General features: G+C 50.9%; 1 protein-coding gene across 4 annotated transcripts; it reads left to right on the forward strand.

Moving 5' to 3' along the window:
- ITGB2 (integrin subunit beta 2) lies at window positions 227-11,940 on the forward strand. 4 transcript variants are annotated; one of them, XM_021398748.1, is made up of 17 exons: window positions 227-384; window positions 4,785-4,851; window positions 5,070-5,158; window positions 5,399-5,582; window positions 5,969-6,139; window positions 6,357-6,598; window positions 6,954-7,109; window positions 7,379-7,474; window positions 7,585-7,674; window positions 7,970-8,110; window positions 8,354-8,538; window positions 9,288-9,532; window positions 9,805-10,024; window positions 10,106-10,311; window positions 10,391-10,422; window positions 10,493-10,557; window positions 10,801-11,940. In XM_021398748.1, exons 2-17 carry the CDS (start codon window positions 4,788-4,790, stop codon window positions 10,841-10,843), a joined length of 2,229 nt encoding a protein of 742 aa, XP_021254423.1. In that variant the 5' UTR covers window positions 227-384; window positions 4,785-4,787; the 3' UTR covers window positions 10,844-11,940. The 4 variants fall into 4 exon arrangements, with proteins under 4 accessions (XP_021254423.1, XP_021254422.1, XP_021254426.1 ...); XM_021398747.1 differs by having other exon boundaries at window positions 10,391-10,557; XM_021398751.1 differs by lacking the exon at window positions 5,070-5,158 and having other exon boundaries at window positions 233-384; window positions 5,887-6,139; window positions 10,391-10,557.

A 12,537-nucleotide genomic window follows, 5' to 3' on the forward strand; every position in this document is an offset into this window, starting at 1 on the left:
CCTGCCTCCAGAGCTGAGGGTACCAGCATCTCCCCAGGGGACCAGTTTTCCAGATTCCCCAGTGCCAGCCTTGTTTACCTGCCTGGCAGTGCTGTTGAAGGTCAAAGCGGGCAGAGGAGGTGTTTTGGGCAAGTCCCCAGGCAGAAAGGGCCTCAGATTTAGCTTTAGTGCATGGGGCTGGCTGGGTTTGGAGGAAGGCACCCGCCCACAAGCTGCTGCTCTGGCTTCCTCCTTTCTGCTCCAGCCAGCACAAGACAGAAGGAGGAAGGACCAGCACGGTGCTTAGCTCCTGATTCTCAGCTGCTTCTCCCAACTAGCAGTGCCTAGGTGCTCCAACCTCACTGCAGTCTCAGCAGAGGAGCCAAAGGGAAGGCTTGGTGTGAGGTGAGTACTGTGTTTCACTTTTGTGCACCTCCTTTCTGGAGGGAGGTGGATGGGCGACTAAGAAGTTTCATAGCCATGGGGTTTCCATGAATTTGTTTTGTAACTCTTGATCGAGCTTCATGCAAGGTGAGTCCTTCAGCATGCTGCAGGCTGCCATGCGGCCTTCCCAAAAGCAGACTGATCTGTGCTTTTCTGCTTTCAGAGGAAGGATTGAGCCCGGAAGTGCAGGCAGTTATTAGTGGAGGGTTTCAGACCCCAAACAGCTCCTTCCTCACCCACCTGTGGGCTTGGGAAGCAGCAGGGACTCAGAGAGCTCCTGTTGCATCCTCCCAAGAGGCAGCTGAGGGCTGCACCAGCTTCCACCCAATGCTGTGTCACCTCCAGCATGCAGGCATGGGGATGTTATCTGAGCACAGGTCACACCTTGTGCCCAGAAACAACCCCAGCTTTGTTATGATAAGGGGTTGATGGCAAAGCAGGTGCAAGCAACCTGTCTCATTGGGGCCTGCTAGGTGAGGATGCCTTTGCTTCTATGAAATGGTGAAAATCTGGAAGAAGAGCTAGGAGAGAGTGGTGAGACCTTGCTCTTCTTCATTTCCTTCTGTGTGCATTACGCTCTGCAAACAACCTCAGAAAATGCACAGTGGAAGCAGAGAATACAGCAGAGGATGCATGGGAGCTTTCCCTGAAGAAAGCAAGTCCTTCACCAAGCCTCAAAGACAGGCAAAGTCTTTCTTGCTAATACAGCAAAGGGAAAATGTAGGTCCTGTGAAGTATAGCCCAGGCGTGATGGAGAAGCCGGAGAGCTGCTGTTTGGTTTTGAATCATTCTCAAGCAGACAGACCTTCGGTTTTGATGATTTTTAAAGGTCTAGCTCCTAGCCTCACAGGGGGATGAAAAGCAAATGCATGAACATTCACAGAGATATTGAGCCCTGTGGCTTACACAGGTGCTAGTTCCTCTGCAGAAAAGCGTGGGAAAGCTATAATGTTGCATTTCTCTACCATGATTGTCACATCCTGCTTTACTCAGTGGTTTTATACTGCCGACCCTATGCATTACAGGGCTATTTCAATTGTAACCAAACTCGGTGGGCTAGTGACCGCAGTGCAGGACCTACTCCCTTGCATGAAGCATGAGAAGCTGGAAGCCTCCCACTTTTGCAGTTTGGTCATTGCGGGCAGGAGGCATGCCACTTCACCATGCCACTGCCACTCCTAGCCAGGAGACTTCACATAAAGCACCAGAGAAACAAGAAACAGCTCCTCTGCCCTAAATGGTGCATGGTAGGCACGTTCCTGCTTAGCCTAGAACAGGTGCAATAGGACGTTGGCACCAGTGACAGCAGGAGGCTGCGATCAGTGACTGGGGCAGACCCTGCAAGGCTGTTTTTGTATACCCATATCTACCTTTCTATAAGTATCTATCTATAGATAGTTAGATAGATGTATATATAAAGGTAGAGATGATGCAGGCAGACCCTGCAAGGCTACTGTTATTGATGCGTGTACATATATATCCATACATACCTATACATAAATAGATACGTGTATATATATATATTGCACACACATATTTTGCATGGAGGAAGTGCCTCAGTGCCTCAGCCAAAGGCTAGCCTTCTCTATGCCTGTCTACCTTGATGGGAATTACCCATATCACCAAACTGAGTGAAAGAAGGAACAGCCATAATCCAAGTGATATACACCTCCCTGTCTTGCTATGCCCTATGCCTCTCATTTACTCTATGTGCATGGCAGCCTCACTGTTACAGGCAGATGATGCAAACATGCCAAGAGTCCTCCAGGGATACTGGGCACAGGAAGATGTCCTCCCACTTTGCAAGAAGATGTAGATAATTAGCAAAGCAGCAAAGGAGGGTTGTGGGCAGCAGACTGCAAGACTCTGCTATTGAACTCTCATCCTATTTATAGCAATGAAACAGCAGCTAGCTTTGACACTTCCCCTTCAGCCCTATTTATAAATCCCAGCTTGCAGACAGGAGGGTGGGCTTTGTACATCCCTCTGAGAAGCTAACCTGTCCCTGGCAGAGCACAGCTGGGAGCAGTGCACCCCTAGCAGTGCAAGTCTGATGCTGAGCCAAATGTATGGCAAGAGCAGATGGAGAAAACACTGCAGGGTCCCTGCCTGGGCTCTGCTAGCATGAAGTCAGACATAAAAGCTGTTTTTGCTTTCTCCAAGTACTGTGAGCAGGCAGACAAAAGCAGAAGCCCCCTTTGTTTCCTTTTGAAAGTCACCCTGCATCATATATGCGCTCATCCACCCACATAGGAGTGAATAATTTCCTTCTGCAGCAGAAGAAAAAGAAGAGGTGAGCTTTCTGCTGCTGCACTCCTCCAGCATCGGGGTGTGTTTTACATCCCTGCTGTGGAGAAATAAACAACTTTTAGCATTGTAAAGGCAGCAAAATCCAGACCACAAAATGAACCCTATAGTACAAAACTCATTATCAAACAGAGCTGGGCTTATATTGAGTGTGTTTCTGGGGTCTGGGAGGTATTTTTAATCCTTACACCCTTTTATGGAATGAGCCTGTACATATGAAACTACTATCTCCAGCAAGCCAAGCACAAGGAGCTCACAGGGCCTCAGTTGTTGGCTAACCCTGTGGCTTGTACATCTCCCTTCTGGCCTAAATGAATGCAAAGGGCACATGTCCACACACAGTTACAGGCTTTTCTTCTATGACAGGGAGAGGGCTGGCACCGGGAGTCCCAGTATGAGGCAGGCAGGAGGTGCACCTGCTATGAAACCCAGCCACAGCTAGCTTGTGTGAACTCTGAGGGTTTTCCTTCTGCACCTGCCCCCCAGAGCCCAGTCACCTGTGGAGTGCCCACAGAGATGCAGTGGGCACGGTCACAGCAAGGATGGAGCTGTAGCCCCATCACAAAATGGCACAGCATAGCTGAGTCCTGGACTCTGCCACCATGTCCAGGTGAGTACAGAGTCACCTCTGCCTGTCTGTGCAGGCGAGGGGTGACTGCCTCTGGAGCACTGTTGGGGGAGCTCGACTCCGGGGTTGAGCCTCTTAAGGCTGCAGATCTTCACACCCAGAGAGCCTGCACTCTGCTGCTGCTGCCCTGTCACACCTCCAAGTCCACAGAACAGCCAGGCATCAAACCATCAAACCTCACTGTGCAGTTGTCACAAAATGGCACCATCTATCTCCCTTGGCATCTGATCTTTCTGATCAGTGTCACCCTCGACTTGTCTGGTGCCTCACAGCAGCTGACAAGCTGTGCAGACATCCTTGTGCCTCAGGAGCAGCTCTGAGTAGCCATATTTACCGTTCTGGGTTTGGTGCATTTCCCTTGCTGCCCTGCTTCCTTTCCGCCCCGAGCCGCTCAGTCTGGCAGGTTCTCAAGAGAGACTGACAGTGCTCTGCAGCACTTGCCTAAACCAGGGAGGAGCTGTCTGATTGCTCAGGGTGGCATAAGAGCCATTTCAAAACCAATGACGTGTCCTTCTGATGTTCTCTCTGATATTGCTGAAAAGGGAAATGTTCATTGTTCCTCCACACTATTTCCCTCCTTTTTCCTCTTGTTAAAAGAGGAGAATTTGTTAAAATTTCCTCTTTTCTCACATCCCCGAAGACATCCATGTTGTAAGGCCACAACTCTGTTGGGTTTTGCTCCAGGACTGTGCCTTTCTGCAAAGGAGGAGAGCATTTTTCTGTCATTTTGGCCATCTGGACTAGTTCAGCTCATTTGGAGTACTAAAGAGAGTACTAAGAAAGAGTACGAAAGAGACTACTAAGAAAGGAGATTTGCATGTTTTTTCCAACAATTACCCAAAAACTGTATTTAAGGTTTGCACTGCTTTTTGGAAATCCTTAGCAGGAAAACTTATACAAATTCATCGTCAATATGTCAGTTAAATTTATAGAAAGTACTAACAGACTTCTTTTCCATGTATCTAGTGTGTCACGCTAGTTAATAATAGAAATGCTTCTTCTGTTTGACTCCACTTTCTATCCAAACACATCTTGACACAGAAGCTGAAAAAAATCACATCTAGCAAAAACTAGATGTAGTGCTCGAGATTTTCTGTCATTACAGACATACACAAACAGAGATGGAGAAGAATCTGGATAAATATCACATCAAGCTACGCAGCAGTTTAACTGAAGGTGTACTGATGCAGTGCCAGTTGCTGCTCTGCTGACTTGCACACATAATCCAAAAGCTATGTTTAAGTGGATACCAATGTATTTTTCTAAGTGCATGTGAGCTGTCAGTTGGGGTCATGGTCTCAGGACCTGCCCTGCTGTGGGAAGGAGACATCCACTCAGTGCCACCATCCTCTGCAGCCACATTCTGTAGGATTTGGGGGATCCCTTCCCTGAGGCTGCTGTCACAGGGATGCCTTTCCTCTTGCAGAAAATGCCACGTTACTGCTGTCTCTGGCTGCCAGCAATGACCTGGGTGCTGCTGCTGCTGACAACAGGTGAGCCCCACCTGCCCTTCCTCCCTGCCTTCCCCCAACACCTCATGTGGTCACTGAGACAGTGCTGGAGTGGGGAAATACCCAACATTGCACTAAATATGGCACTGAGAGCCGTGCAAGGGTGGGTGCCTGCTGCTGGGAACCTGAGTGCCCCACAGCTGCCTCTGGTGCAGATGGCCTTGTTCCCCCATTTCAAACCCATCTTCTCCACATTCTAGCCTTTGCTGCAGAGTGTCCCAAGATCAAGGTGGGGACGTGCAAGAACTGCATCCAGTCTGGCCCTGGCTGCGCCTGGTGCAAGAAGCTGGTAGGTCCTTGTAGCCTCACCAGCAAAAGGGCAGTGGGACAGCCATCCTGCCAGTGGATAGACAGTCCTGGGAGGGCTTTATGTCCTCTCTGTTGGGTGAGACCAGGAGAACTTCAGCCTTCCCTTCTCCACTGATATGCCAGAGCCCCAGCAGAGCTGGTTTGGGAGCTGGAACATTTGGCTGTGTGTTCACTTACCTCCTGCCCCTCTGATTTTTCCATTTGATGTCGCAACACACAGAATTTCACCAAAGCTGGTGAGCCAGACTCCAACCGCTGTGACACCATAGAGCAGCTGCAGCAGAGAGGATGCCCAAAGAATGAGATTGAGTTTCCGGTCAATGAAATCACGAGGACACAGGACAGTGCACTGAGCAATAAGATACAGCTGACTCCCCAGGAGGTGCATCTGAAGCTGAGGATAAGTATGATTCCTGCATTATTGCTAATAACCTTCTGCCCATCCTCAGGCTCAGCTGGGTAGCAGCTGAAGCTGGCCAACATTTGTTGCATGTGCTTTCTACTCTTTCTTCAAAACTGAATGGGCTGTTCACAAGAGATCACCCTGCAGGGGACCTGAGGGGCCTCACAGGAGCTGAAAAGTCTTGAAGGAAAAGCTCCAGTGAAGATGTGAGGGCAGGGGACACTTCAGGGGGGATGAGAGTGGAGCCTGTAGCTGTGCTGGGGCATGGTGGAATGTCACAGGTTTCCTCCCCATTTTCTCCCAAGGGACGATCCCAGTGTGGGGTGGACAATGAGGCAGGACATGATCGACAGCACAGTGGCTGAGCCTGGTGTCCCTATCCCACAGGGGAGCCTGCTGAATTTGACGTGAAGTTTCGCCGCGCCATGGGGTACCCCATTGATATCTACTACCTCATGGACCTCTCCTATTCCATGCTGGATGACCTAGAGAATGTGAAGAAGCTGGGAGGAGAACTGCTTAGAGCCCTGGAGAGCACCACACCCTCTCGCCGCATAGGTGAGCCTGTCTCCAGCACAGGGCCAGCTGTTCACTGGCCGTGGGCAGAAAAAGATGCAGGATGCAGGCGGTGTGAGGTGGTGTGCTGGAGAAAGGGAGGTGGACAGGGACTTGGCTCCCCATGCAGGAGCCAGGAGGTTGTCCATGCCCAGTGCCATCAGGATACCTGCCAACCCCTGCCTCTTCCATCCTAACACCATGGTCCTGGGCATCCTAGGTTTTGGCTCCTTTGTGGACAAGACAGTACTGCCTTTTGTCAACACACACCCTGAGAAGCTGCAGAACCCTTGCCCCAACAAGGACAGTAATTGCCAGCCTCCCTTCGCCTTCAAGCACATCCTCTCACTGACTGACAATGCTGAGAAGTTTGAGAGTGAAGTGGGGAAGCAGTTCATCTCAGGGAACCTGGATGCCCCAGAAGGGGGGCTGGATGCAATGATGCAGGCGGCGGTGTGTGGAGTGAGTACCCAACAGGGTGGCCCCATGTCTTACCCATTCCCTCCACCTGCAGGCATGATGGCTGCTGCCTCTGCTCATGGCTCCTCCATCAGGAGCTGGTTCTGTCCCTCTTGGGGCAGGCTGTGGGTGCCCATCATGTAGCTTCATGCCTGTAATCTATATAAAAGTCCTGATTTGGCTGGATACAAGAGAGCATCTTGCCCTTGAGCTTCCTGACTCGAGTCCTCAGTAATACTCCGTGCCTTCTGGCCCTTGTTGTGGTTGATGTGACATCCCTCAGTGACTGCACCACGCCCAGGCACATCACCCCAGCCCTATTTGGGGACAGGTCTCAGTGCTGTCCATACCATTACAGGACTTGATTGGCTGGCGCAATGTGACTCGATTGCTGGTGTACGCAACCGATGATGGCTTCCACTTTGCTGGTGATGGCAAGCTCGGGGGCATTTTGACCCCCAATGATGGCCAGTGTCACTTGGAGGACAACATGTACAAAAAGAGCAATGAGTTTGTAAGTACTCTGGCCACGTTCCCAGATTTGCTTAGTGGCTCTGCACGCTGAGCCCATAAGGGCAGCTCCACAGCAACTGCTTACAGCCCTCAGGAGGTCCCAGGAGCCAGTCCAGGGTGTGGGGGGGTGATGGATGCAAGCAGAGGTGCTGCTGTCTCAGATGCCTCTGAGGAGTGAAAACTCCTCAGTATCAGGCAATGACTAGATGTTTGGGGTGTTCTGCAAGGTCTTCCTTACAGCAATTCTATCAGCCTGCTCTCCTCACACAGGACTACCCCTCTGTCGGCCAGCTGGTCCAGAAACTTGCTGAAAACAACATTCAGCCCATTTTTGCTGTCACCAGCAAGATGGTGGATGTTTACAAAGTGAGTAGGCTTTGGCTGGTCCAGGTGCCTCCTGAGGTGACAGATGCATGTCCTCCTGCCACTGCTATCACATAGTGGGGACATCTCATTCCTTTGCTCTCCATTGGCAGAAACTCAGTGAAATGATACCAAAGTCAGCAGTAGGGGAGCTGAATGAGGACTCCAGCAACATCATTGAACTCATCCAGGTGGCCTACAATGTAAGTGCTGGGTGAGAACTTATTTTGCCTATTTGGCAGAGAAAAGTTCACATCATGTGTCATCATCATCTGAGAGCAGGTGAGATTGGGACTTTGACGATGGGACTCTGCCCACAGCCAGCAAGAGGTTGCCACCTCTCTGATGCCACTACCTGGGCATTTCCTGCCCCACCACAGGCAGCTAAGACCATGTCCTGGGGCTCACCCTATCCTTCTCCCCTGGACTAGGGGAAGCAATTCCACATCCCCATGCTTCAGCCCCTCCTCTGGATAACTGCCCATCATTTCCTCCCAGAACCTCTCCTCACGGATCATCCTGGACCACTCCACCCTGCCAGATATCCTGGATGTCAAATATGACTCCATCTGCAGTAACAACACAGGAGCCAAGAATGAAGCAAGAGGGCAATGTGACAATGTTAAGATCAATGATGAGGTATGTTTCCCAACACCAGGAATGCCGTACAGCTTGCAAGGCTCCTCCTGCGATTTCTGTCTAATGGCAGGACCTCGTTCCAGACTTTTTGTTCACGTGAATTTAACACCCAAAATGTCCAGAATGCTGGGGGATCATCCATTATGTGTGCACTCAGCCTGGGGCCAGTATTACTCTCTTACTACTGAAGCTACCTGATGGTCTCTAGCCCTTCCCTCCCTCTTCTCACTCTGCACCTTCTAGGTCACCTTCAAAGTGAAGGTCACAGCAAATGAGTGCATCAAAAGCCAGTCCTTCACCATCCGGCCACTGGGCTTCACAGACACGCTCACCGTGCACCTGGACAGCATCTGTGATTGTGATTGCGGAGAGCAGCCTGACCCAACTGCCTGCAGTGGAAATGGTGGAGTCATCTGTGGGATCTGCAGGTGAGTGCTGTTCCCCACAAATGTTATTTCAAATAATGCCAGAGTTGAGGAGATTCTATGAGAGAGCTGCAAGGCCAAGTTGAGGGCACTACATGCTGTGCTTGGTGCTTCCCAGCACCCCACTGCAGAACCATCAGTCTTGGCCTTGCTCTGATCCTTTGCACCCACTTTCTTTTTTGGAGCAGCAGTTTAAGCTCATGGTAGCAGGGAACACACTGAGGTCTGTCTTCAGTTGATAGAGACTCTGCTGCTTTCCTAAGGGCACACGTGCATCCACTCAGCCATCCATCTGCCTATCCTCCTCTTCAGCCAGCTCTCCACCCATTCAACCATCTGTGTGCCCAAACACCGAGCTCTCTGTAGAAATCTCTAAAAATCTCACTTCTGCAGTTCATGTACATAATTATTACTTCAAGGCCTCTCAGTGATTGGGAGAGGAAAAGCCTGGGTTTCCTCAGGAAACACCCAGATCTCCTGGCAAGGGTTTGGAAATTATAAATATCACAATAAATTCCAGGCAATCGTTTGGTGCTGTAAATATAACAAACATAGAGACTGGCACTGCTGAGATTTCCCACCAAAGTGCCTCCCAGAGTTAGCTCCAACATGCAGTGGTGCAGACACCTGGTGACACATTTGTTTCCAACAATGCTATCCCAGATCTGTTCTGCTTTGGTTGAGGTCTGAGCCCGGCCCTGTGTGTGCTCTGTGGCTGCTGACCCAGACTCATTCCTCTCCTCTCATGACAGTTGCAATTTGGGCTACACGGGGAAGAACTGTGAGTGCGACACCAAAGGCAAGACCAGCAAAGAGCTGGAGGGCAGCTGCCGGAAGGACAACAGCTCAGTCATCTGCTCGGGGCTGGGGGACTGTGTGTGCGGGCAGTGTGTCTGCCACAGCAGCGACGTGCCTGACAAGGATATCTACGGCACTTTCTGCGATTGCGACAACATGAACTGCGAGTTTCACAATGGTTCGCTGTGCGGTGGTGAGGGTGAGCATCCGGGTGCCCAGACGTGGGCAAAGGGGGCGTTGTCTCACTGTCCAGCTGCATGAGCACATTTCCATGTGGCCCTCACAGAATCCCTCCTGGAAAGGCAGCCCTAGCCCCAACACGGGGCTCCTTCCAAGCAAAGACGTGGTCAGAGCTGGCAGAGTGATCAGCTCCTGTTTTTCATCCTCCCTCAACCCCATCCTCCCCACAACCACCTCTGTGGGCAGCCCTGTGCTCCACAGGGCCATGACCAAAAACATTTCCCATCACAGAGCGTGGACACTGTGACTGTGGTGAGTGCAAGTGTACGCCCAAGTACGAGGGCAGTGCCTGCCAGTGCAAGAAGTCAACTGATGGCTGTAGGAATAGCCGGCAGAATGAATGCAGCCTGCGTGGCTCCTGCTACTGCAACCGCTGCCAGTGCCGGGGGGGCTACCAGCCCCCCTTCTGCGAGGAGTGCCCCGGCTGCCCCTCACCCTGTGGCAGGCACATGTGAGTGACAGAGCTGAGTGGTGGGGTGGGCACAGGGGTGGCTGCCACTGCAGAGAGAAGCTGAAGCTGTCTGTGTTGCAGTTCCTGTGTCGAGTGCAAGTCCTTCAAGAGTGGGCCACTGAAGAAGAACTGCTCTGTGGCCTGTGCCAACATCCAGCTGGCCGAAGAGCCACGGGCAGGGAGTCGGCAATGCAAGGAGAAGGATTCTGAGAACTGCTGGATCTCGTTCTATATGGCCCAGGATGATGGGGAGGAAATATACACCGTCACTGTTGACCCTAAGAAAGGTAATCCCACCCATCCTGCCTCTGCCCCAACAGCTCTCCTGGGGGCTGCAGATGTACAGGATCTGTTTTTGATCCACAGAGTGCCCAGAGCCCCCGAACGTCGCGCTGATCGTAGGTAGCACCATTGCCGGCGTGGCTCTCATTGGCCTGCTGCTCCTGCTGATCTGGCGTCTCTTGACAGAGATCTTTGACCGCCGAGAATACCGCAGGTTCGAGAAGGAGAAATCCAAGGCCAAGTGGAACGAAGTAAGAGAGCATCAGGATGACTGCATGCAAGGGGGAACACTGGGAGGATGGGTGTGGAGGAGACATCTTCTGTAGAGGCTACTGCAGCTGGCAGTGCCCAGAGCATGGTGGACCCAGACCTTCCCAGTGCCCAATCTTGGAGCAGCTAATGCTGTCTGTGCCCTTCAAAGTCATGGAAGAGTGGGTAATACACTGCCAAAAGTCTGGTACAGTCTCATGGGACTTTCACCTTTCTCTTTCCAGGCTGATAATCCCCTATTCAAGAGTGCCACCACCACCGTCATGAACCCCAGATTTGATGGGCAATGAACCGGACTGATGCCTGGAAGCACTAGGACCCACCACTAAATAAGGAAACGCGAAGCTCAGGAAATCTCAGGCTCCCACCTCTTCTTCTTTATTGTGTTGTTTTTAACCCTTCTTCCAGGAGGCCACCAGTAGCCAGGTGCTGGCTGAGGGGCTGCATAGTACCCATCCCCTCTCACAGAGCTGTCTGGTGGCATTGTGGGAGGAGGGAACAGCAGCGATTTTGCCATTGGCAGGGCTGGAAAGCAGATCTTACCGACACGCACTCACCCCGGCTCCATATCAATTTCCATTTGTCCTAGCTCCTAGTGCTAACTTTGCTTTGTGGGAAGACCTTCAGACACCAAGTCTGCAGGCTTAGTGCAGAAAGTGCTCCCAGCGAGGAATTCAGAACTGCTATTTCCCTTTGGCTCCAGCAGGCTCCGCTCCTAGGCTGCTCCATGTCCGCTAAACTGCTCTGCACAGTTACACTTGCAGTTGGTTCATAAACTACTCCCTGCTGAGATGGATGAGGAGGGTCTCCCAGGTGGGCAGCCTGCTCCTGTTGCTGTACCTGGAAATGATGGACAGCCAGAAAACAAACAGTGAATCTTATTTCTAAATCATCATCTGCTCCCCAGTTCTAATTCCCTTTCAGACCTACCTCGGCTTCCGTGAGCTTGGCTTACCTCCACCATGCAGCCCACTGCGTGACAAAGAAGCAAAGGGGCAGTAGACTGAACTGTGGAACATTGGCATCAGGGATGTTGAACATGTGAAATATTCAATGTTTGAACAGCATAAATGTTGAACCACAGCTTCGTCTGCCACCTCTAGGACCAGATCTCTTCCCTACTCTGCGAGTGGATCAGACTTGCTGTGGACCAGCAATGCAAAAGACCTGGCATCACACAGAAAATCTCCAGCTCAGTGCCTTTCCAAATTCTGTGCAGCAGCTATGGGCTCATTCTTTTGAAATACTTGTACAGTTCTGTATTTGCTTCAAGTTTGGAAATAATTTGCAGATTGTTTTACATCCAATCTCTGTTAGCTTTATGAATATGTTTAAAGTTAATAAAAATTAATATATTAAGTAAATACATCTGTCCTACTTAGGCAGTAGGGCAGCAGCTGAAACACTCACTGGAGAAAGTACAGCAAATTCCTGTGGTGACTGCCAGCATCTACCACAGATTCGGTGTTTGGAGAAATTCTGGCCAAAGAAGCACACTGTCTTCTATGCTAATTTGCCAGCTACATCCTGATAGATGCTCCCTTGCAAGCTAAAAAGAACTCACAAAATGATGCAAACCAGTTCTTGTTCCTGCCTACGCTCTGGTAGCTGTACATAAAACACGTTAAACAAGAGTGGCTGTACAGTGCCAGATGACAGATTAGTTTGGGACACTTAGCCATTCTCCAGCAATGACTGTGAGGGTCTGGGGCAGAGTTAAGAGCAGAAGCACCTCTGATACTTCCCACAGTACTCTCCCAGCCTGCACCTGTTTTTGACTCAAGGACCCTGACCTAGTGCAGCTCTTGTGCACCTTGCGTCTGGCTGCCCAATGACAACAGCAGCATTCCTTAGGGCTCTGAGTCTCTGAGGCAGTGCTTGTGCGGAGACTTTTCTTACTTGGACATGATCAGAGAATCTCCCCCATCACTGGCTGCAGGTACTATTTCTGGTGTAAGCTG

Source organism: Numida meleagris, chromosome 5, assembly GCF_002078875.1.
Source record: "Numida meleagris isolate 19003 breed g44 Domestic line chromosome 5, NumMel1.0, whole genome shotgun sequence".
NCBI lineage: Eukaryota > Metazoa > Chordata > Aves > Galliformes > Numididae > Numida > Numida meleagris.